This window comes from Cyanistes caeruleus, chromosome 4 (assembly GCF_971803275.1).
Source record: "Cyanistes caeruleus chromosome 4, bCyaCae1.hap1.1, whole genome shotgun sequence".
NCBI lineage: Eukaryota > Metazoa > Chordata > Aves > Passeriformes > Paridae > Cyanistes > Cyanistes caeruleus.
The window spans coordinates 12,923,239-12,949,433 of record NC_141704.1 but is presented as its reverse complement, the minus strand read 5'-3'; the positions used below and the strand labels follow the sequence as shown (position 1 = coordinate 12,949,433).

At 34.8% G+C, this 26,195-nt stretch overlaps 1 protein-coding gene across 5 annotated transcripts in view; it reads left to right on the top strand.

Moving 5' to 3' along the window:
- The window catches only part of ORC5 (origin recognition complex subunit 5), a 63,091-nt gene that overhangs the window by 16,351 nt on the left and 20,545 nt on the right, over positions 1–26,195 (top strand). For all 5 annotated transcript variants that reach the window (XM_023918951.2, XM_086886704.1, XM_023918953.2 and 2 more), the window contains exons 10-13: positions 1,307–1,359; positions 3,413–3,525; positions 6,971–7,018; positions 10,309–10,419. In XM_023918951.2, the coding sequence (XP_023774719.2) occupies positions 1,307–1,359; positions 3,413–3,525; positions 6,971–7,018; positions 10,309–10,419 (325 nt within the window). The remainder of the gene's footprint in view (positions 1–1,306; positions 1,360–3,412; positions 3,526–6,970; positions 7,019–10,308; positions 10,420–26,195) is intronic.

Below are 26,195 nucleotides of genomic sequence, written 5' to 3'. Positions count from 1 at the left end.
TGGTCACAACCTGAGTGTGTAGTAGAAGTCTTTGCTAATGTTATAGAGATATGATCATTCCTTCAAAAAGAGAATTGATTTTGCTTTGTACAAGTTAGTCTTCACTGTACAATGCAGCATTTTTCTATTTGGCTCAAATATTTATTCAGTATTGATCTTCATTACACAGTCTACTCAGGATCTTCCTGACTTTTTATATTGTGTAATTGCCTACTCTAATTAGGTTGTAATAAAAGATTATGATAGAAAATAGCTTGTGAATTGTTTCCAAATAAGTAATTTCCCTTTACAGTTTTCTTTGATTATAAATTTGAGCTTGACTTGATTTTTATTAGAAATTCCATTTCTAGGATTTAACTCTGTGTACCAGTAAATGCTTGAGGAATTAAAATCACTATATCAGTTTTTCTGCCCATGGAACTATGATACTTTGCTTTTCTGTTGACTGTGTAATTTGTAGCAATAGAATTTTGCTATCAGCTTTTGCTCAACCCGAACTGAAAGGAAAATGAATCTTTTTTTCTTCTGCCTGTAAAATAAAAAATGGTTAAAACCTTAGCTCATTGATGAGTTGTTCTGTCTTCATTGTAATTTAAGTACTACCTGAGCTTCCATTGCACTGTTTTTATGAGTTTTATGGCTTATGGCTGATAAACTGTTACGAGGAACTTTACAAAACAAGCCAAGACAACATTAAGCAAACCTGTCTTTTTGTAATCCCCTTGTGGTACACAAAATGATCCAAAATATGCTAGCAGTGTCATTCCTTAAAGGAAGTTTTCAAGTGATTTCTTTTTTATATTGTTTAGGAAAACACCAAAGTACTTGGGGGCATTTTTGTCTGACAGAATAATCCATCTTGATGACTTCCATTGACTTCAGAATTGCATTATGAAGTAATTATAGTATTCTTCTCACAAACATAAACAGTTATTAAGCAGATTAAAAAGAAAACTATCAGTGTTTTTCTCTTTATGCAATTCTTCATTATTCTTGAAAGTTGGAACACTGGATATTTGCTTACTCATGGTGGTTGGATGGGAAGAAATGGTATTTTGCAATTAGGTCTTTTATACCTTAATCCAACACTATTTTTTGCTTTTTTTATCAAATACATAGTCTGCAGATTATTAAAATTTATGTGTGAGATAGTAATACAAGTAATAAAGACCTTGTATTTTTAATTATTCTCTCACTAACTGTATCCTAGACAGTGTTACAAAATTAGAGTATAACAAGCAGGTAGCTTTCTCTAAAAGACTGTCAAATGCTACATCTTTATGTATTTGCATTATCTGTCTTTCAGCTCACAGTGGGAGCGTTTGCAGCATGATGGTGGAGAGCCTGGGCAGTTGAAAGGTATCAAACACAATAACTGTGTAGGAGCTTGTAATGTGAAATGTGCTTTTCAGTTCGACTTGATCATTGTCATCTGAGAACATGTAAATAAAGCTACACAGACAAGGCTACCTGTTAGTTTTCAGTTAGCAAAATCATGTTTTTTTGAGGTGCTCTACAAAGAATATTTTCCCCCTCTTATATATACTGGAAGTAACCTTTCCTAATATCCTTTGCAGGTAAAAACAATCTTCTTTACATCAGTATTTCTTATGTCAGAATGGGTGAGGAGTAGCCTGATGGTCAAACTTCTCTGTGCTGACTGGTAGAATTGTCCAAGTGGGGAGAAGGGAATGTTAGACCTGGTGTATTGCACTGAATTAGCACATTCCTAAACAAAACATCTGTCTTTGGTCCAGATATCTTGAAAAGAGAAATGTCAGAACTGCAGGTGTTCTCTCTGTTTTTTCCTTGGACAAGTAGAGCTTTGTTGGTTTTATACTTAGACAGGCTGGAAAGTCAAATCTCAATGTATTTGTCAGCCTTCATTTTCAATTTAGGAAGGAATACCAAAATAGTTTCCTGGTGGTGTCAGTTGGTCATGAACTTTTTTAGTTTTTAGTTTGGGAACACATTTTGTATTATTTGTCATGACAAATAATTTCTTGAGGTAAATGCAATCCTCAGACTGTTTCCTGTGTTTGGTTTATAATTGGTGAATTTTCAACATGTTTGACCAAAGGAGTTTGATTCAAAGTGTTCTTACTAAACTCTCTCCCAGATGATATTTTGCACTTGACAACTCCATGAAGGGATTCATTTTAAATGCATTTTGATAGGTATATGTAGTAGAAAAAAAGTCTTGTTTTTAAAACAGCATTTTATAGCAACATGGTTAAACAGAAGTCCTAAATTTCTAACTGTAATAAAGGTGTAAATCATCAAATAGTTCAGTGTGTGATGCAATATTGGCAGACCAGAAGAATGGAGAAAAAACAGATGTTTTTGTATTGAACTAAATTGTCTGTCTGCAAGAGTTTATTTGGTGTTGCATTTTATAAATAGCATGCAGTACAAGAGAATATTTTAATTGTAAATTAAACTAAACCTGCTGTTCTTCTCTGCTTACATGAGAGGAAGTCATTGCTAGCAGTCATCTAGGATTGCTTTTCTATATACTGTGGACCCTGAATCATAACTTTTAAACATGTTTAATTCTTTGGTCTTTATTTGCTGATATTTGTGGATTAGAATATAAAGGTACAGGTGCTTCACAGAGCAAGAAACTGTAGAAGTAAAAAATTGTAAGCAGAGAGGGCATGAGAGGGACCTTTTGATGGTGTCTGTAATTAGCCAGCTGATGAAGGGTGGTTTGATGATCCTATTCTTATATATAACCATGTAAAACAAGAGCAGGGGACTGTAAAGGTAAAAAAAAATACAAAGTAAAAATACTTTGAGTTTCCTTCAAAAAGTGTGGAAGCAAATATTCACCAGACTGTAGTTCTTGTGGGTTTTAATACGTATGTTTAATCTTAATTAAGTATACATGTATACAAGGAGGCAAAGTCAACTGGATGAAGTTTAAAATTTTAAAAACGTTTTCTGTAGGAAATGGAATAGTGGCTCAAAAGCATTTATCACAGATGAACTATTTATTGGAAGTGCAGAACTGCTGCTTCCTTTACCATGCCAGCCTTGTTCCTGAAGAAGCTGTTTAGTGGGCTGTAGCAATCTAAAGGTTGAATCTTAAAAAAAATTGCCATTGTATTTACACATCTCCCTTCATCTGCCTTTTTTGTCAGGAAAATTCCCTTAAATGAAAGTAGCCTGGAATTATTTATACCTTTTTTCAGGAAGATTTAGGAATCTCTGATGCTTCAAGTGCAGTTGCTGAGAGTCTGAAAAGGATTCAGGATGTTACCTTTGTTTAGCTTTGTGCTGTGCTCCTTGGCCCTTCCCCAAGTTTGTATCTGTGATAATTAGGCTGAGAAAGTCTTACTCATTTAGTTACAGCACTAGAGCAGGAGAGAAGTTATTTGGTTAACTCATAAACTGTTTGTTTATTTTATAGGACTTTCTGCACATACCCATGTGGAACTTCCTTATTACTCCAAATTTCTTCTAATAGCTGCTTACATTGCCTCCTACAATCCTGTTAGGACAGATAAGAGATTCTTTCTTAAGGTAACAAAATTAATTTCTTAGTGCTGTTAACTGAATTCCTGCATATTGAATTTCCTGGTTTAAAACTGTTCAACTTTTTTTGTTTTGAGCTCTGTTTCTGTGTGCACTTTCTTTGATTTGATGAGCAGGTTTTCTGTAGATCACATGCTTTGATTGGTAATGATCACAGAGTGATTTAAATGTCCAATAAACCAAACTTCTTCATGTCAAATTATATATAAAGCTGTTACAGCATGAGCCCTGTGCTTTGCTTTTCCAAGTTGATACAGCTTTGTTTTAAAAGCATTTTAATGGAGTGACCACTCCATTATAACAGTGTCCTTAGTTATAAGCCAAACTTAGATTTCCAGAGTAAAGTACAAGCCACAGCTGCCCTGGCCTTTAATGTGGTAAAATGACTTAGTGCACTGTTAGGTTTTTATAGAGTTCTAGGTTTTTGAAACAAAAGCATACAAACAGTTGCTTTTGCGGATGTGGTTACATTAGCTGGTATGTGTTGTGTTGAAATGGTGGTAATGCACGTTTTAGGATGAATGTATTAGTCATTACTACCAGCTCCTGGGCTAAACATCATTTTCTGTAAGTTCTTGCTATGTACATGTTGACTGTTTTGTTTCTTCTTTTTACCTGTGAGATAAGTTGTGGTCATCCTGCAGACAAGTGCTGTGGTGCCATTGGTTGTTGTTGTGTGTCTCTTCCTGACCCGGGATCTTCAAGCTCCTCAAGCCTGACTCATTGCCTCATTTTGAGTTATTTGACAAAATGTAGGTGGGAGGACAGGTATCAGAAAAGTGATCAGGCAGTTGGGCTTTTTGTGCATTTTGCCAACTACAATACTACAGTATGTATTGATATATGCATGTGTGTATAAATATATGGTATTCATGATGGATGGATGTAAGCAATTAAAGAAAATGAGGGCAAGACAAATTTGTAAAAATATTAATCCCACTTCAAAAGGATGTATAACAGATACATATTTTGAGAAGTTACTGCTGTTTCTAGTGATGAAATGCTAGTATGTTTTCAGTTTAAACTCTGGTATGATCTTACTGAAAGCTATAGGTGTTTCACCCTTCTATTTAGTTCTTTCCTGAGTGGAGGGTTACTTGTAGTAAGTGCAGATTGGCAGATTTTCTCTATGGGCAAGCCTTGTTTTTTGCACTTGGCTGAAGCATTTTCTTTCTTAGAGATTTTTTGCTGAATAAATGTTTCTGCACAGAAACAAGTCTTGCCAAGTAGAGCAAAATGTGCTAAAATGTGCCACATCTTCCTTGTGGTCACTGAATAACCTTTTCAACTTAGTTTATTTCCTTATTTCTCCTTTTGTAGAATCTTTGAGTGTTTCCACTCTTGTACATGAACCATATTAAACTTGTACAATAAACATGAATTTCTAAGGTTTTTGAAGCAGGGATCAGGAAGCTATTTCTATCAGAGCTATCAGGTATTTTTTCAAGAACTGGTGAAGCAGAAGTCACCATTTTTCCTGCGTGTCATGTAGTATCAGTTAGCCTTTCATCAGGTCTAAAACTGAACTTCAGAAATAGCTGCATCTCAAAGCCCAACAAAACCAACTCTTTTGAGTGGGATCATGCTGAGTATTTTTATGAGTCATGTGAACAGTGGAAATAGAATATGATTTTTATCAGGTTTGTAATGGGATTCAGAATAGATCACAGAAAAGTATCTTCTGGAGTGATTTAACTAAGGACTAAGAGAAGCAAAAGGGATGCAAACAAAAAGGTGGTCATTGAGTTGCTCATTTGCACTTCTCTTTAGATGCTAGGTTGTACTACAGCTAAAAATAAAGTCACAGTTTGGGGCAGCCTGGAATGCTAACAGCTCGACAGAGCAGGGAAGTGATAATTAGCACCACAGCTATTGGTTAAGTGAAAAATTCAAGGGCTTTGCAGTAGATTGAGATAAAAATACAAAGCTGGTTTGGCAGTCTTTAAAACAAGAATGAATAGGAATATGTATATATGAAGTCTTTATAGAAAACAGTTAAAAACTAATTGAAAATTAGCTCATGGGATTTTGTGCTTGAACAGAGCTAGAATACCATATATACAATATGGACATCCCAGTGTAACCTGCAAAATGCACTGATGCAGTTTGTTGTGATCCATCCAGAGCATACTGTGTAACCTCAGGCTTGATCACTTTCCCCTCTGAAAGGTCATGGTTATCACTGCAGTGATTTTTTCAAAGGCATGACAGAATGATTACTTTGCTGTCTCTAATTGTGTTTGATATGTATTAGCTGAATTAGCTATTTTTTTTTAATCAGACAAATCATATGAAGTGAGCCTAAGCCCTGTCTACTATTTAGCTCTTCAGAAGTCAGTTAAGAAAAAACACATTTAATTTTGATATGGCTGAGTATTGAGGGCCACAGATACCGAGTACAATATTTTAAACATTTTAATGAAAAAATAATTCCTTCATTTGAGTTATTTTTTTCTCTGATTCACTGAGCATGCTTATAAGGTATATTAATAAGGTATGCTTATAAGGTATATTAGTAAGGTATACTTTTTAAGGCTGTAGAAGAAGGAAAAACTCATCAGGTGATATTTTGAGAAATAGCACTTAACTATGTTTAAAAAATACTACACATTTTCACTAATTTTCCATCACTTACACCTCACTCATCATGTCTCATGACTATTTTTGTTTCTTTTTAAATTGATTTTTTTATTTGTGACATTGTTTACTATACTTTTGTACTTCTGCCCTTGTCTTGCCCTCACATTTTTAGTTGAGATCCAAGTGCATTTGACTATTTTTCTTCTATTTTTCTTTCAACAGTCCTTTCTTCGTTAAGACAATTAAAAAAATGTGCAGCTTTAAATTATATTCATTTCTTCAATTCCCAACCTTACCCCTTCACCCTCCTCTCCTCCTTCCTTTTGTCATTTAGCTCAAGAACCTTGAACTACCTTTGTATTGTATTGATTAAATTCCTGGTTGTCATTCTGCCAACTTTTGTACCATCCAAATTCTAAAATAGGGTCAATAAAAGGTGAAAACTCTGGTGGATTTTATACACAGATAGATTTTTAAAAATCATGATGGTCATCATCTGTCTTTTTTATTAGATGATTGAGGATATGAGGAGGATGGTGGCATGCAGTCATATTGCAAACAAATTTTTACTATCTCATCAGTTCCTGAGTGGATTAAAAAAAACCAACTTACGCATGTCACCAAAAAATATTAGCATGCTGTGTTTTGTCTTTGCACCACTTGGGGCAAGGTGAAGCAAGAAGCTAGGCAAGTGTAATTTTAGGGCTTGTAGTAAGAAAGCTTGGTAGTAACATCAAAGGCAAGTACTGGAAGTGTAGTAAAGAAGTGTAGACCTGGAGCAAAATACCATTTGTAGTGTATACATTCTTTATTGATTGTATTAATTACCTTTGCTCTTGTCTGTTGTTTGCAGCATCATGGGAAAATTAGAAAAACCAATTTCATGAAGAAGCATGAGAAGGTATGTATTTTATCCTTCTAAGTTGAGCTTGGCAGCAAGTATTTTTTTTCCCACTGTACTTGTGGGTTTGTGTTTCATTTTGTTTCATTGATTACTGTAGAAACAGCAGAACTGCAGAAATAGCAGTTTTTGGTGCACTTGTTTTATCTTCAAATTTCTGTGAGATAGACATTTTAATTCTATTGAAAATTGAAACTGTAATATAAAATTGTCTCCTAAAGCCATATTTTTGCGTACAAGAAAGTGTGTTTAATAAAGCAAGTTAAAGGTCATCATAAGTGGAGTCACCAAGTATCAGCATTTCTCTCAAAAATAATTTTATATTCTTTAAAGAATTTTTATAGAATGATTTTTATAATGAGTGAAATTGAAATACAGGGATAAACAATTGCAGATGTAGTGTTAGAAATAGACTAATTTGCTTCAGTTGGTGTGGGTTTATGTCAATATACCTTTGCCCAGAGAAGCTTGTCTAAGATCAGATTCACCTAACTCTAGTGGGTGCCTGCATATGAACCAGTTTATAGCCCATGCAGAGTCACTCAATGCAGTCACTGGAGTGTAGGGTGTGATTTGGCTCATACTAACGTAGGCTCTGTATTCAAGCAGATGAATTGCACCACAAATTGTATTGATTAGATTTCTGCTGGCTATATTTGGAACTGAGGAAACTGGTTTGGCTATCCATACCTGCTTGGCAGGAAGCTGACATTGGATGAAAGAAACCCTTCTGTAAAAGTTTAGGTATAGCAAGACTAAAAATCTGTTTTCTGATTCTTAACTGTGTCAGTCCAGAGACTGTTGGGGATTTTTTTTAATTGGAAAAAATGAATATTGTGAATGGGAGGAAGAAACTGACTTACTATTCTATTAATTGCCCTGTTGCTGATAAAAGCAGCATTTGTTTGGTTTCTGTGCATGGTTGGCCTGGAACGATGCATTTCCAGTTTAGTGACAAGTGAGAGATCTTCCTGGTGAATCTGTTTTTGCAGGTGAAACTTTTTCAGGTGTCAGTCTGTCAGACTTGTTGGTGTTGGTGTGGTTTTTTTTATTGGAAATGAGCTTATCTTGTATATCTGCTTCAGCCTAGGATTTGTTTTGTATCAGAGTTTATAGCTTACACCTGAATATACTTAATTGTAGAGCAACCAGAGAAGTTTGGAAATGCTTTCTGCATTACAAAAAAAGGAAGAGGTATCATTCAGTCTTCAAGTACATGCTGTAAAGGTTGACAATTCAGTCAGTTGTGGTTAAGGAGTTTCTTCTTTTTGTGCAGATAATTGAGTTTGGGTTAAGCTTTTGCTCTTTAAAGAGCTCTTGGGGTTCTTGTTCATGAAATTTTGGAAGGTGAATACATGGCTTGCAGCTGTGGGATAGTGAAAGGCTTAGGCCAGGTAAACAGAGGGAACATGAAACTGGCACTGCAGATAAAAAGCATGAGCGCACACAGTGGCAACTGGGAAAAAGTCTTTTTGAACAGTGAATGTATTGCCTTGGTTAAAAAGGTGACAGGGGGCATACAGAGTTGATTTGATGGCGTATAAAACATTTTGACTGGATTTTTTGACTCTGGGAGATTTCTTTGTTTTTGAGAGGTGTTGAGTCCTTTGCAGTTTTATAAGTACTATCCTGTATAGCATTCTACCTTATCTCCTTGCAGAAAATTTTTAGTAACCACATTATATTTGAAGGAATTTCTAAACCATTGTTATTCTTCCAAGAAGTTATTCTTTTAGAATTAACTAATCTGCTTTTTTCTAGAGGGAAGCTTTTCTTTTAGATAACTTGAAAGTTTCAGTCTTCTGTCTAAATAGAGAACAAGAAATTTCTGAAGTAGCTGTATGTACTAAACAGAGCTTCAGAGATTACTCCATGCTAACTGCATTTGCTAGCTGCTTGGAGTGCAGTGATTTTAGTCTGTTTGTTGACAGTAAAGAATATGCTTTACAGAATTGGCATGTGTAGAAGCAGAAGGGCAGGTGATTGTGCAGTTCATAACTTACACCATATATACATTCTGACTGAAGATGCCATGGTAAAGTCTTGGCTATGTGTTTCCATGATTTTTCACACCGCTTGCATTGTTAGCCAAGAGGTAGCTTTGGGGACATCTCCTGGATTTGAAAAGTTAAAATGTGTATTGGATATAACTTTTGGTTTTGCTGAAGAAATGAGTGCTTGTGTTTTACTGATGACTCATTCCACAGAGGTGCTGGTGGTATATTTGAAGTGTTCTTTCCCAGAAGCATTGTGAAACAAACTTTCCCTTGAAAATTGTCTTTAATCTTGGATGCTCTGCTAGTAAAAATAAATCAATGTACACTGCAAAAAAGGCAACTGCATGTCAAAGGAGAGAGAATTAAATGCAAACTTAAAATAAAACAAGTATTTCCCTTGTAAGAGCTATCAGAAGTGTGGGTCATAAATCTCTGTAGTCCTAACAGTGCTGAGTTGGAATACTGCCCAGTTCTGCCTTATAAACTGTACGTCTCTTTTTTGTGGAATTGGTTATTTTGAAAATGCTTAGCATTGAACAGTCAGGACTTTGTATTTCTTTGAATTCAAGTGAAAGCAACGTTACTACATAAAATAATCCATAATGCCTAAAATGGCCATCAGTGTCAGCTGAGGTGTGAGGTGTGTGTGATGCAAAAGAGCTCTGCAGATGCGAAGTTGAGCAAATATGCTGTGTTCTGATACCACAGTAGCTGGGCTGGTAGCTCATTATACAGCAGCTCTTAGCAGCCAAAAAGCTGACCTTGGGCTCAGCCAACTGAACTCTTTATTTTAGCCAGCTAAACCTGTGGGAGGCATGTGCACTCTGAGTCTTAGACTCAGCACTCTTTGCGTTGCCTCTGGAATACTCTGTCCAGTTTTGTCCTCTTCCTTTGGAAGAAATCTTTAAGCTCCCTACCAACACAAGCCATTCTGTGATTCTTTGAATGCCATAAAACATAGCCTTTCCTCTTTGTTCTTTAGATTGGGCAAGGTCATTAGACAAGATCAGTAAATGTATAAATCTACTGACAGGAAATTTGGCATAATGTTCCTCAAAAATGTTCCTGTTTATTGTGCAGTTTGAACACTTGCCATGTTAAATAGATCTTCCCGTCTATATCTTTTTCTCGATCATTAAGCAGGTATTCAGTGTTTTCCATAACATGTAAGTAGGCTGTGTGAAAGATTGCTGTGAATCATAGTGCTTCCACAGTGGCCAAAAAGATAGGAATATCATCATGTAGTACTCCAGGGAATTGAAAGTGACTTAAAAAGTGTTGTTTCTGTTGCAGACCAGCAATCACCTACTTGGGCCGAAGCCATTTCCCCTGGACAGATTGTTAGCAATTTTATATAGTATTGTGGACAACAGAGTTGTTCCAACTGCAAATATCTTTTCCCAGGTGAGTGTGTACTTACTATTTAATTTGCTTTTTAGTGTCTGTAATATACCAAGTTTTAAATGTTTTTTGTAAGTCAGAATTCTAATTAAATGTAATAAAAAAACAGCCACAACAGGTAATTTAAATTGAAGTTTTGGAGTAATTTTTATCTGTATTACTAGCTGTGAATCCAGTACTTTATCTGTGTAATCTGAAATCTGCTAATAGATAACTTTCTCCTGATCCTGGACTGTGGTCTATGCTGTTCAGTTCATCAGTTTCTCACTGAAGTCTGTAAGCCTGTTTGCATTTCAGGTTAGGTGTATGAATGTTCACTGTCCTGTGGCCAGAATTAGTCAGCTTGTAACACCTGTTACAAAAATGTAGTGTTGAAGAAGAAGCAGGGGGAATAAGGTACTTACATGTGAACAGTGTTTGCTGTGGTACATGTACCTACTGTTTTTCATTTGGACAAAATTTAAGTCTTGCAGAGAAGAATGAATATCCCGTTTCACTAGATGGCAGCATAGCTATGGAAGTGAGTGGAATTAAGTAAATCTAGTATTTTCTCAAGAGCTCTGGGTTTGTCAAGTGTGTACTGACCGGTTCTGTATAAGTAAAAATGATTTTCTGCTATCAGTTTGATTCTTGGATATCATCTCCACCTTAGAAATTCTCAATTTCTTTGTTCTTTCCAGTTGTAATTAATTTACTAAAATATTTTCCACCTTTCCTTGTTAGGTATTAAACTAAACCAAATAATATTTCAATTTATTGCCTGTATTCATGTAAAGTTCTAGGAACATACATGTTTGTTTTTTAGGATGTTAGCTGTGTATTCTCTTTATTTTTGGCTATCAAAAGCATTTTGGTAAACACTAGAACGTGAATGTATTATATAACAGTATTTTACAGTATATTTTCAGAATTAGTGTAGCTGCATATTTAACAGGCATTCCAGGTAAGAGAACAAATTAATGCAATGTACAGTTAAGTAGTAATGAAGCCACAATTTGTACAAAGTATAGTTCCACCTTAGACTAAATTACAGAATGAAAAAGTTCAACGAAATGCTTCATTCTAATTTCGAGTTAGCACTAGGTGGCAGTGTTATCAAAGAATAGTTGCAATTATTTATTTTCTGAATATCTGGAGGTTAAGCTATAAAGATATAAAAAAATTGTATGTAATAATACCTGAGATAGGGCAAAGAACTTGAAATTAAATATCCTTATACAAAAATTAAATTTTATAAATTATTTAAGAATTTTTTTGTTATAAAGCAATTTTTACATTATTTTTAAATTAAAAATATTGAAATTCCATTGCAAAATAATAAAAATTACAACAGACTACAAAATAGGTTTGGAAGGTACTTTAAACCAGGCATAATATTTAATTGCTTTCTTTCTTGAATAATTTAAAATAATTTTCATTTCACTGATTTTTGTCATTTGTTGTTCTGTAAATATACTTTTCAAACAAAGTAAATATTTAGGATCTGGTTTCTCCTTAGCATTATTGATACATTTTACTATTAGATAACACAGTCTTAATTTTTTTTGTTTGTCTGTTCAGCATGGAAATAATTACAAATTTGTACAGAAGTTTAAAATATTTATGTCAAATATTTGGCTTCTTAACTGATTCACGATTAATTTTATGTGCTTCTTAATTTGTAAACTCAAAGGCTGTACATGAGCCAAATGCATGTTAATTCTCCCCATGTACTATCAGAAAATAGCATGCCTTAGCTTTAAAGTTGATCAACAATCGCAGTCAAGATTCAAGAAGGGCTAGCAGCTGCTTTAAGATCTATCACTTGCTGATTTTGTGATATTTCTTACTGCTTCTTGCTTTTCTCTATAGTTTCTATTCACATGAAAATTTTGCCAGTTAGCTTTTCAAAAGTGAAATATCTTTGCTAATGAGCAGCAAAATTTCATTTTTCCTCTTAATGATAGGTTTTATTGAAAATGTTTCATTTTTCTAAACAGATTTTCAACTTAAAATTTGAATCTTAATCTTCTGCCTTTTTAATATTATACTCTTGAAAACGGTCTCAAACATTTTTTCAAACCAAGAGTTAACGTATTTGTTTTACAAGTGTGATCTTTGCAACCAATAAAAAACTGAACAGCTTCTGCTGTAATTAGGTAACAGGAGATAGAATTTGGCCCATTCAGTTTTTGGTTTTCCTCAATAACTAGTACAAAAGAGTAGCATGGGGGGGTTGGGGGAGACAAATTTCTACTTCTGCAAATGAAAATGTTTTAGTTGCTCCTTTGAAAGTTTAAATTTCTCTTGGGTTTGTGCTCTTTTTAATCAAACTTCTCAGACATCCAGTGAGGATTTTTTTGACATGAAGTTAATGTAAAGCTTGCAGGTTTTAATTATAGCTTCTTGATCTCCGTACATGCATGAATTATTTGTGTTCATTTGAGAAGTTCCCAGTGTTCATTTTTCTCCAGGAAATTCACTGTTTTTCTTACTAATTTGTCATAATACTGTTTTTTTAGCACATTGTGTATTAGTATAAGAGGTTACTGAATTTGTTTAAATTTATTTGCTTAGCCTTTAAACCAAGAGGTTAGAGGTAAGAGAACTGTTGATGTCTGGAACCATTTGAGAGGACGAGTTCTTAAAATGTTCTTCTTCAGATATAAGTTTGTATAATAATTTAACAGATTGAAGATATTGCAATCACCAGTAGGCAGTACATTCTGTGCTGGGACAGAACTTACACAGATGATGGTCTCTTTAGATACATGGCTGAGCTTGTGGCTGAAGTGTTTTAAAAGGTAAAACATGGAGAAACTGGTGGAAAGATGCAAATGCACTTTGACACAGTGCTGGAAACAGTGTGACTCTGGGTGTGCAGTCTGCATCCTACAACAACAGGGAACTCTAAGAGTTTCCTTACTTGGTGCAGCAGGAACAACCAGGAGTATTATTTGTGTCCCCATATGGAGCCACTGTGCAGAACAGGAAATATTCATTGTGTCCAAGGGCAATTACAACAGAATGGAGGGATACAAAGAAACTTTGTAAAGCCTCCTGAAAATGCATTCTGCAAAGGTTCTGGGAATATTCAGTCCTGGTTTGTGTAAGAATAGTAGTTCATTTTAGGCTTCCCACAGAAAATAGACAGAAATACAGCATAATGCTCTTCATAAAAATGTGCCCTAGTATAGGACACAAATGAATTTATGCACAAAGCATTGGGCAAGAATTATCACCACCAATTTAATTTAAATGAGGTCATTTTACATTGAAGAGAACAAGGGCCTTTCATATCACAATCAATGAGCAAGTAGATATTGTTGTTACTGTTTACAAGCCAAAACTAACCAATGTTTTTTCCTCTACCAAAATCATTCAGTAATTGCTTCTTCAACTCAGTTCAGTTCTCCTGACCATTTTTCATTTTCTAGGCATTTTATCTTGCTTCTGCTTTCTTGAGAAATAGGTTTTCATAAAGGGGATTGATTAGATCTAACTTGTACTTTTGAGCTATGATGTTATCTGAGGTAAAATGGAGCTAAACCCTTTGTGTGTCATACTTTTGTGTATTTTATTTCTGGTAATACATCTCTGAATATTTGGAAAAACATCTAGGATAACTTCTCTGAGTATATAATAGCTGAAAATTGGGTAACTAATCAGTAACTTCAGTTTTGTCTACATTTCTACTTTAATGTACTAAAGTTAAGTCATCCTAGGTGTGGTTTTAATGTTACTCATTATATTTAGCAATTACTTACAGATAGTTGTATAGTTAGAATTTACTTCTGTGACTGTAGTGCATTTGCAGTCAGATTTCTAGGAAGGCTGTTTATGAGTATATGGAGATACATCAGGTATCTTACGCATAGTCTGTATTTCATTAGATATTTCTTATCTCTTTGATGTTGGATCTAAGAAAAACATTTTATTTTTCTTAAGAGTATCACAAATTCATAAAACTAATTTAGTTATAAGTGTGTAAGAATTTGGAATGAAAGTTAACAAACCTAAAATTTTTTGGTCTGTTGTAAAGATAAATAGCATTGCAAATTTTTGTTCAAAGAGTAAGAACTTTTCATCTGAAGTTAAAATAAATGCAGATATGAGATTTTGAGTAGTGTGTTAAGTGCCAGTATGGTATGGGTCTATGAGAAGCACACAAACTGCTGATGTACATAACATAGTTCCAGCTGGAGGGAGCCAGAGGAATGTAGTTTTCTGTAATTGAGAGAGGAAGAAAGTGCCCTTTCTTGGAATATAAGAATTTGGAGAGATTTGTTTTCTTTTTTCTTGCTTTCTTGTCTGCCTTACATGAATAGAATAGGGAATATATAATATTCTTTATGTAAACTGGAACAGTATGAAGCAATTTACCTGCAAGATTTCTTTGTCTCTGTTGGATTGGAAGCATACTTCAGACTTCCTTTTTCAGATGACAATTTGATCTTTAAACTGCCCTGTATTTGTAAATTGACAGCTATGGAAAAATTTCAATAACAGGATTGGAAAGATGCCTGGTTTTGTTATCTACTTACTTGATTTGTGTTATGGCTTATATATGTCACAGCCTTTCTGGACACCAAATATCCACATCCTGATTACAGTTCTATTACTGCATTATATTAGGTTCCCTTGATGTAACAATTTGATAAAGAGGAATTTGATTCTATGATTCTATAGTTCTGTGATTTGATTCTATGAATACTGTCAACAGTGTTTTGTTTTTTTTTCCAATGGAAAGCACTCTCAATCGCTTCTACAAGCTCAGATTATATTAATGTTTAAAAATACAAAGTTTTTCATCCCACATTTGACAACTCTTGACAGAATAAGAATTACTCATTTTTGCTGGATCAGCTGTATTGTATTCCAGCTTTCCTTGCTATTGCAGGGGCTGCTCATAGAAACATTTTGCATCTGGTTTTGACACTATTATTTAAGACTAATAGAATACTCTCCATTTAAAAAGTGAATAGGTAGGTGAATTTCTACAGAAAAAGGTGTAGCTTAAAATGTATGCTGTTCTCCACTCCCTAAGAGGCCTTATTATGAAGCAGAATGAAGATAAGCGAAGAAATACAGAGCATATTCTTGTACTGTCAGTAAATTAATTTTTAATTTTTTTAAATAAGCAAAATGCTGGAAAAATGAAAGTTGCTGCTGATTCTGTTAGACCACCTTACTTTGCTTCCCTATTTCTCTGAAATTCCACAAGTGTGCTTGTTCTTTTTTTGGATAAATGGATAGAGTTATTGCTAAAATTTTACTTGAAATAATGGAGAAGTTCATAGCAGACATTAGCTACATCAGTGTGGGGGGTGACTTCAGAAGAATATATTTCTATCCTGTCCTCAAATGAAATTAGCATTTAGATCTTCATGATGAAAGTTTATTTTGCAGTGAGATTTCTTGTCTGGTTGAATGTTTAAGAAAAAATCCCTTTCTATCTCATAGATAATATAGCAAACTGATTCAAGACAAAATTGAGGTGTATCATGCATCTGATTTTGGAGATTGTCTTTGCTTTATACATCCATTACGTGGTACTAAGGTTTAGTAGATTTGAGTAGTTGTGTACAAAAACGTTGATATGTTTAAATAATTATTTTATACATTGTTGAAAGGTGGAGTCATTAAGTAGTGAATATTCAGAAGGGAGATGATTGTAAAAGTTACGTTTCTCTTGGCGTTGATTGTGTATGTAGATTTTCTCAAATTTTGTTTCTGGAATATAAGCAAATATATTCTCATGTATTTCTCTATTTTTATCACTTCTTGAGTTCTGAAATTACAAGAGAAGATGTCATCAGCCTCTGCTTCTGTGCTATTGATTTAACCTGAAAATGACTTCATTTCACTGTCCTCTTGCTTTGGAGGAAGGTACATAAAATTGCTCAGCTTAATCCATTCTGACCACAGGAGTCGTCATCGCTGAAATGATCCTGCTATAATTCCATGCAGGGGAAAGCATTTACTTTTACAAAAAATTGAACTATGTGGAAAAGGGTCTTAAAAGCCTATCTTTGATTTTTTTTTTTTTTTTCTCTCTTCATGAGAACTATTTAGAATTATGGTATAACTCTCTATCTGATCAGTCAGAAGATCTTTAGAGCTTCCCAGTGACAGGAATGAGCAAACAGAAACTGTAGACTCTGGGTTTATCTCATTCTCATTACTGGTCTAAGTAAACTTCCCCTCCTCTTTCAGTGTGCAGTGAAGATACATCAGATACATCTTGCCAGCACAGAATATCTGTTAGTCTTCTATAATGTAATATGTCTCACACAGATATATAATTCATATATATATTTATTTGTTCATATATAATCTGTATATCCCTGCATGTTTATTGTCCAAGTGGGTTTGTAGTACAGCCTTTTGATTTCATGACTTCATGGTTGCCCATTCCTAAAAGATTATTTTTGTATTGTTAGAAAATCATTGTTAGCAGTTGTTAATTTGTAGCTGTGGGGGTTTTTTTGGACAATTTTATATTATTACTGTTGTATTTGATCCTAACTGGTTTTGATCCTGTATCCTTTTATTAGGTACATTATGAATCTGACACACTTTATTTGCCTGGATCTGCCTATAGTTTAGAAAATATTGTAATCTATTGATCTCATTGCCCTGAATTGTATTGATCTCAGTACTCTGTTGATTTTCTGTAGATTCAGGAAGACGGTGATAAGAGGTAATAAATAACTCTCATTTTTTCATTTTCTGTTATTGGTTACTGGACTAATCTGGCAGAAATTCATGAGCTGAAATGGGAACTTAATGTGATGCACAGCATGGTGACATAGTTAGCACTTTAGCACTGGCTATGGCAGCTTGAGAGAGCCTGCTGTTAAGCAAAAAGAAAGGAGAAAACATTACTTTTAACCAAATAGCTGACTCTATTTTTTTTCAACTCTGAGCATAGCTGTGAATAAAAATAAGTGTTCTTACTTCAAGTAGTACTTTCTAATTAAAATTGTGAAGAGACTGATATGCTTGATTCCTTCTAATTTTAATTGATGCAGAAAAGATCTTTTAGAAAAACTAACACTGTTTTACCTATATTATGTTGTTTGACCTAACTTGATCTTATTTTCATTTTGGAGGTATATTGATAATATAGCTTTACAATTACTTAGGAGGCTTTCTTAATCAAATTCTATTCTATTCAAGTTCTTTCTTTACAGTAAAATAGAAAATTTACCTTCTTTTGGTGAAGAGCTTATTGTAACAGGTCCCTGCTTGGCATGTACTCTTCGTCATAAAAACAATGTATTTGAAAGGACAAATTGCTGTGAATTACTGAAAACTAGTTTTACAGAAGAAATTATGGTTATGACAAGGGAAGGACTAGACTTCAGATGAGATGAAGTTTATCAGGAAGATAAAGTGAATTCCTAAATATCTTATCTAGAACAGTTTACTAATTTCCAAACTTCCTTGCTTTTTGATCTTAGTTTTTTTATTTGTGTAGCATGTCCCTAAGAATTTGCTGACCAGGAAGTAGCTATGTTTAAGGCTTTGTAAAATTGATTTATGATAGATTTGTACTTTCCAGTATATAATCAAATAGAAATTGTGATTGAGGTAGGTATGTAAATTTGCTATGTAGTGATAGAGTTTATAGACTCTGTGCATCTGTTAATAACTTTCACAAAGTATTCTTGTGGCCCTGTGAACATTTTATATATTCCCTTGTGCCTTTCACATCTCTTAGACTGCATGCTATATAACATAGGGAATGTGTTGTATCAACCAAGTTCCTTTAACTTCTGTTCTCTCGGCACATTATTTGTAAACAATATTTGAAGCTTTAAATCTTAACTTATCTATGAAAATGTGTTAGTATATCAAAGAAGTAAATATGAATACATGAAAGACAAAGCAGAGTTTTCCTCCTTCCAAACTCTGTCCTTTTAATCCCTTTCTTTACACACTTATTTAGAAATTGGTTTCATGTGCTTACTGGAAGGAACATCGTTTAATACTCCAGGAACAAATTTGTGCTGTGTTTACATCAAGCAATTGCAGCTGAAGCTTGTTAGTGATTGCCTCCCCAATTAAAAAAAATTCTTCACTGTGGTACATAAACTCCTATTGTTTGGAGATAAATGATCAGCTCATCCCCTCTTTAGGGAAGAACAAAGAACATAATAGTACATCTGGTTCATGTGTTAAGACAGCAAAGATTAATTAAGCAAGTACTGCACAACCTCTCTTGATAACATATATATCTAAAACCAGCCTGTATAAGTTTTTTTAATCATTTTTGTTTAACCATTTAGTTTATGCAGAAAGTCTACTCCAGAATCGCCAGCTATTCTTGGAAATAAGATAGGACACAATCCTGACATAAAGCAAATTTTAGAGCATTAGGATAGAATTCATTAGTACTCTCTAAAGTCTCTTGTTTTAAGCTGATACGCCTAGAAAGACATGATTAAAGACTTAAAAGAACCTTTCAAGCCCATAGGTGACATCATTAATAATACTCTTTATAAATTCTGTCTTTCCTAGAAGTAATTTGGCTGTTTTCTCTCACCATTTGGAGTATGACCTGTTTGGGACTGAACCATCTTATTGAGCATTTGTTTAGAATCTGGTTAATTGAAGTACAATTTCAAAACTAGAACTAACACTTGAGGTTAAATAGCTATGTTGTGTGCCCTGTTTCTTCACATCCCTGATAACTAGAACTAAAGTCTAATTCCAGCTGAAAGGCTACTAAGGGCCAGTTTTACCTGCTGTACTTTTTGCTGTCATTGTCTTTTAGCCAAAACAGCTTTACTGGCTCCTTGGTGTTGGCTTCAGTGAGTTGTAGGGACATGGATAGCCTGTCAAGATCTTTATTTGACAATCCTTTGCTTATTTAATATATTTTACTTCCCTGAACATACAGTAATGAATGCAATTACAATTTCAGTAGTGGCAAGAAAGATGATTCAGAATCACTGGTTGAAGAGTTAGCTATAATGTTATATTCTTTTTATTGATGTGCTCCTTGGACTGGTTGTTATATGGTCCCTTGTCCTCCTGTCCCTGCCTAATGCACTCTTACATCTCCCTACCTACAGTTTGTTCTCCTTAGGTATTTATACTCGCCTGTCACTTCAATACAAATGATTTTGCTGTATCACATGTGAAATAAATTTGTAGCATTGTATCTGTACCTTCCATTTTTTTATGAGGTTGAAAAGTACTGAGACTGTGAACATGAACAATGTCAGAGCATAAGGTATCAAAATGATACATTAAAAAATGTTGGATCGGTTTGGTGAATGCTTGTACTGTTTCTGCCCTGCCAGCTGCAGTCAGTTCTAGCTAATGACTTTGTGGTTGACACCCCTCCTCCCCTAAAGACCCTCTGCTGCTGGCTGTGTTCATTTGATAGCAGATAGTGGGGCTTGCCTCAGTATCTTGGACAAAAGAAGCAGCTGCATTGAAAGAGGATTTCAAAATATGAAGCTTGTTCACAAAAAGAAAGCCTCTTGGTAGATGAAGAATAGTTAGGAATTTACATAATCTCTCTTCTCTATCTATGAAAATGAAAACTGGAAAATATTTGGGGGGGACAATATGGAAAATTGATAGCACTGTGTGAGTAAATCTCATTTATGGAAAGTTTATATTCTTAGTAAATGTTGCAAATATTGTTCATTTAAAATATGGGGAATGAGAAAACAAGGTGAGACAAATCCTAGTGTAGCTTAGACTTGGAAAGCTGCTATAGTGACGATGTTGACAGTGATGATTATTATGGCTGAAAATGATGCTGTATGTGTGAAGTTACATAGGTGCCGCAAAAAGTTTCCATCCTTACTGCTATATGATTTAATTTCTCACATTAGCTGGAAGAGGGTGGACAATACTAGAAATAATGTGGTGGTTTTAGGTGGGATTCGTTTTTGTGTCTGAACAGTAAGAGGTAGTCTGAAGTAGTCAGTGTGCTTTTCTAGCTAATGGAGAGAAACAGACATGCACCCTGATGTAGACATGAACATCTAAACCCACTGTTAATGAAGAGTTTTAAAATCTGCACTAAGTTTCAATGAACCATGTCCTGAAGCACACCTTTGTCCACTAGAGACAGAATCAAAACAACCTCAGATGCAAACATTTACATTATAGCTATGTAAAGGTATTCTATCCTGAAGGACTATGAAGTGCTTTCTCAGTAATTATTCTGGGTTTCTTGTAAAACAAAAGGAAAAGCCACCATCAAATATCCCTGCTTGGATGTCATATTCCTTGTCAAAATGTTTGAAGACTGGGGGCAGTGGTTGATACGTACACCTTCCCACTCATTCCTCCTGTCGATGAGGCTGGGCTGTCACTGTGCGGTGAGTACTTGGGAAGAGCACGCCCAGGGTTGCATTGCATGGCTGGCAAGCTGCTGTTGGCCTTCTCGTCCTTTTTTTGCTGGACTGCTTTTGACTTGTTCCTAAGGGCAGGGTGCTGAAACTGTCTCGTTCTGATAGAAACTTATTTTGCAGAATTCTGTGATGATGACCTATCATTTTACATCCTTGAACTTTGAATCCAAACCCTACATCTTTCAACTGTATTTCAGTTACAGCAGCTATAGACTAGCTCAGTGTCTTGGGGAAAACACTCTGAAAGTGATGTTTTTCAATGTGAGAATGCCAAATATGTCAAGAAAGGATCTTCTACCTTTATTTTGTGAAATATGAAATGAAAGAGGTTAGGTATAGCCTCTGCAAGTGCAAGTCACAGAAGATTTATCAAAAAAAAATAAAGACTGATAAGTTATTTAAATTTCAGAAGTGTTTCAGAGGTAAAATTTAAAAATATTGCTGAGATTCAGTGTGGATTTTTGGGTACAGTTTACCCGAAACTAAAATTGAAATATTGGAAGACAGATCTACTTCAGATGAGCAGATGCTGATCTGTAGGTGTGTTTCACTAACATGTGATGGTGCAACGTTAACTTGATTCAGATGAACGTTCATTACGCTGCTTTTATCCAGGTAGAGAAAGGTTTTCTTTAAAAAATAAAACAAACATGAACAAAACTCAAAAACAAACCCCAAATAGACAAAAATCTTAGTTTCAAAAATTCTGTACTTTCAAACTCTTTTTAGGTTGTTGTCTTTTTTACAAATTAGTAGTTATTTTTGAATGTGATTAAATATATATATTTTGCCGTTTCTAACAGGACCTGATTCTAGTCTCCATAGCAGTTCTCTTAGAATATTGAGAGGTATCTTTCTGTCCATATTTTTACATACTTTTATTTTTTTCTGCCTGCTCATCTTTCATAAATGTTTCCCGAAATAGAATATAAATGAACTATGGGAGCTTCATCATCCTATTGTGAACATTCTAAAGCAATCCACTGTGAGAAATGGAATATATAGACAATATATCTATGTCTTCTGGAAAGTTCTGAATTCAGACTGGTTAGTAGTGAGTTTAAAAAAAAACGTAGGAGACTTAGTAGCTGGGATATTTTTTGTAAGGTATAGCTAGAGAATATGAAGAATCAGGTTGGTCTATTTTAATAATTGAAGAGTGCTGGATGTGTTGTTGACCATCTGTGACCTACATAAAATAAACTAGTGGGTATTCCATGTTCTAGATATCTGGGCAAGAAATATGAAAGGCAATGTCAAAAGATAAAGTAGTGAATTATATACATAAAAACACCCTGGTGTTGTAGATACAGACAGTAAACAGATTGACTCAAGAGATTACCACACAGACATGAGAAGAAAACTGAAGATTGTTGTTATAAAATGATCTTTTCCAGCCTTTTTTATTTATTACTAGCATATGGCCTAGGAAGACTTTTTGCAACAGATATATTCTAGTGTGGAATGGCCTCTAATGGATGTATGACACTGATGGTGCAGAGAAAAGCTTTTTAATAATTTGTGTGACTGTAGTGCTTGTGAAAGATGCTAGACTGACAGTCTAGAAGACCGGGAGTCTGAAGTAATCTGTTCTGATTCACTGAACAGGTATAGCAGAGGCATCAATGGCACAAAATCTCTGTATTGCTTTTTAATTATATCCTGAAAAATCTACCTTTTGTTTTGAGCTGGCTGAATCTTAGTTAATAGTGACAGAGTTGCTGTTCACCCTAGTACTTAGCTCTTAAAAATGAGCTTTTGACATAGAGAAGCTTTCTGTTTAAATTAACAACTTCTGTCATAGAATGTGATGGGCTTCCAGTAGTAGTGAAGGGGGAAGGATGACTAACAGGGAACACATGGTGACTGGAGCTGTTGCACAGTAGGCTGGTCTGCTGGTCATCATGTCCTTAGCCTGCCTTTTTCCTTCCCTTCTAGACAAATAATTGAGACCTTGCTGTTTTTAACCTTGTATTAGGCATTTTGTGGGACTAGCCTGTGGAATGCATTTTGACCACTTGTTTTAACATCTTTTCTATGCAGTTGTGACCAGAACCAGATAATCTCTTGATGACTGAGAGAAATGAAAAGGTGCAGGTGGAGATTTGGCATGGCAGAATCTCCTTAGCAGTAAAGAAATCTACTTTTATTCATGATTAGATTAATATTCAAACCAATATCCTCTTCTCCCATATCAAAAATATCCCAAATTTTAATTCTACTCAGTGTCTGGAATTCCCCAGAGTGAGCCAGACTCCAGTCCAATTTGCAGTCTCCATCTTGCTCAGGTGAAACTTGTGTAACTTTTCATTTTGCTGGGGCACAGGGGATAGCTCAGTGTGTTGGGGTGATGAGGAAGAAGGGTAGTAGCAAACAGGATAGGGAGTCATCAGTTTGACAGGAGATAAAAAGTAATGCTTGCAGTTCTCATGTAATTTTCTTATGCGTGCAAATATTTATGCAGATACTAAAAAGGACAAATGCAAATGAAAAAAAGGTTAATTATCTGTACTCCAAAACCCAAAGGTATTTCAGACTGATTGCCCAAAATAGATGGCACCTAAAACCTGGAAAAAGACCCAAACATAAAAATGAGTAAAGTAAACAATTTATTAGGCACTTCCATTATATTTTTAATTGGGAGAAATGCTGGTCTCTAGTGCAGGTAATTTCATTTTTTTCTATGATGGTTTGACATGAACAGAGAAGAGATTTGAGTCTGATATTTTATTAAAACAAACAAAAGGAAAAAAACCACAAAAACTTACACACATCAGTGAAAGGTCAAGATAAAGTGGGAAATGCTGGGATGCATAAATGGATATGACCTGAAATAAAGCTATTCAGAGAAAGGAAAATAATTGCAAAGCAGTAACACTTAAAAGAAGATGTAGGCATGAAGACTGGCAAAAATTAAAGGCTAGAAGGGAATGACTTGTGAAGAAAGATTAAAGGAAATGAACACATGTAATTATTACTTATAGCTATCTGTGTGCTTGGTGATGTTCAGATGAAGAGAGATGATCCCTACGCTAATTTGGCTAAATAACTACTAGGGGATGATGAAAATGTCTGAAGGTATTTATAGTCTTCAAGTGCCAAGAAAGGATTCATTTAGAAGAGTTCAAAAAAGGTCTAAGTAGGAGTAATGAAATAAGATGAGGGGAATCTTAGCTTTGAATACTACAAAAAACGCTTCTCTTGGAGAGGCTAAAGTGTGTGATAGTCTCCCCTGAAGTTTTAGTGCACTGTCCCACAGCTTGACCTATTGCATGTGACAGTAGACAAAGCATTCAGATACAAACTTTAAAGGAGGCAGAAGAATTTTGCATTGGTGGGTGGAGAGTGAAGATGACTTAATAGATACTTTCCATCTTTAATTTCTGTGGTCTCACATGATATAAATTAACAAAATAAGACTCACAGTATACTACTGAAACATGATTTATGTAAATTTGCTTTAGAATAGGCATTAACCTTGATCCTTTCTTCAATTCTGCATTAAGCCTTGCCTTTGATACAGTAATCTTAATTAAAACTGAATATTTCATGATTTAACTCCCTCTGCTTCATGAGCAGAACAATACTCTTATCTATGTTACCTATAAACGTGCAATCCATATAGAGTATCTATTGCATCAGATGATAGGTTTGCTTAAGGTCATTTTCATATGAATAAAAGTACTGACAAAGAGCAGTTTAATTTGTTTAAAAATTATCAACTCTTATTTTACAACCAAATGTTAAAAAGCAAGTTAAATAATTTTTCATGCATGTTGAATTAGGAAATGTTGACCTAATAAATACTGTATTCTTTTGGAAAAAAACCAAAACCAACCTGCATGAAAAGGAAAAAAAAATAAGTATTGGCAGATGTGATGTGTGTCAAGTGTGTCATCATGTAACTGTCAATCACTGTCATCTTTATAATGCTTTTAACTGGATTAGGTTAGGTAGTAAGAGAAAAGCTGTTCGTTTTGATGTTAAATCCGAGTATGTTCTAAAAGAGACAGGCAGGAATTTGAAACAGGCATGAAAGTTTGCCTGCTTTTTTAATTTTTGGAGGGTTTTTTGTTGTTGATGTTGGGGGTTTTGCTGTTTGTTTATGTTGTTTTATCATGATGTTAGAACAAATGAAGGCAATTCTGGATAAATACTGGAACTTGCCTTTCTCTCCAGACACATGACCATGTGCACGCATGCAAGACACATCCTTAGTCTAGGGGTACTTTGTAATTGCAGTCACTGACACAGGACAGGCATCTTCAGGTTGCTCACTTATAAATGGAGACATCTGTAAAATGACATTTTCTACCTTGAAAAGATGTGCAGGTTTTGTCTTATTTTGTATTTTGTAATAATCTACAGTAGAAGTTCAAGGAAAGAGGATGTAATATCAAGTGACAACACTTAATAAATAATATATATAGAACTTAAAATGTAGAGGACAAGCAAACCTCTAAGCATCCATCTATATTGAAAAAAGCCATCTTTTTCTGAAATTCTTTAATTCTTTGTTGAATTTAAGATGTCAGGCTAAATACTTTGGATAAAAAAGCAGCTGTGATAAATCTTGATATCTGGACTGCTTCTTTACCGAGTAGCTGACTTTAGTGATAATTTCATATGTGTCACTGGAATCTTCGGTTATGTCAGATATTTAGTGGACCCAGTGTAAGTCATCAATCCTTTTTTTCCAAATAAAAGTCTAACCTCTTGGTTAAATAATATTTGCCAGTCACTTTCATCAGCATTTGAGATATCTTTCCCTCATTATTGCAGTTTTTTCTTTGTTGGCTCTAAATATCAAGTTGTATCTATGGTACACTGGACATCCATAAACATTACATATATACCAGTACCATTACCTCCCTTTCAGAGCACAAGAAACATAGCAGTGTGCATTTATTGTGAATTATTTTGATATAAATTAATTGATAGTACATTTTAGGGAACAAATTTGTAAAGTCAAATACATTTATTTGCTGAAGGAAAAATTAGAAAGGGAGTATTTGTTAATCTAATTTTTACATTTCTAGTCCTCCCGTTGGATCTTTACAGGAGAATTAACACCTGAATGGTTTTGTAGCACCATTTCCTTGCTTTTTTGCCTGTGTCATCTGTGGCATTCTCAAGTGGAGCTTTTAATGGCCACAAAGAACACGGGAGCTGTGGGCTCTGTGTGGGTCCCTGGCACCAGAGGATGTTGTGTGGCTGGTTCCAGGGAGCCCAAAGGGTTAAATGCAGTTAAGCTCTTCCTTAGCTTTCTGGGAACCTGGCAGTGGCTTTCTTTCAGTTGCTTTGTAAGAGGAGGAACAATACCTGAATTCAGCCTTGGGTTGTGTTGGAGAGGGGGAAGGATTCAGGTTAGAGTGTTGGAGGCAGCAGTTGCACTCGGGCAGTAGCAGCAAGTGCTTC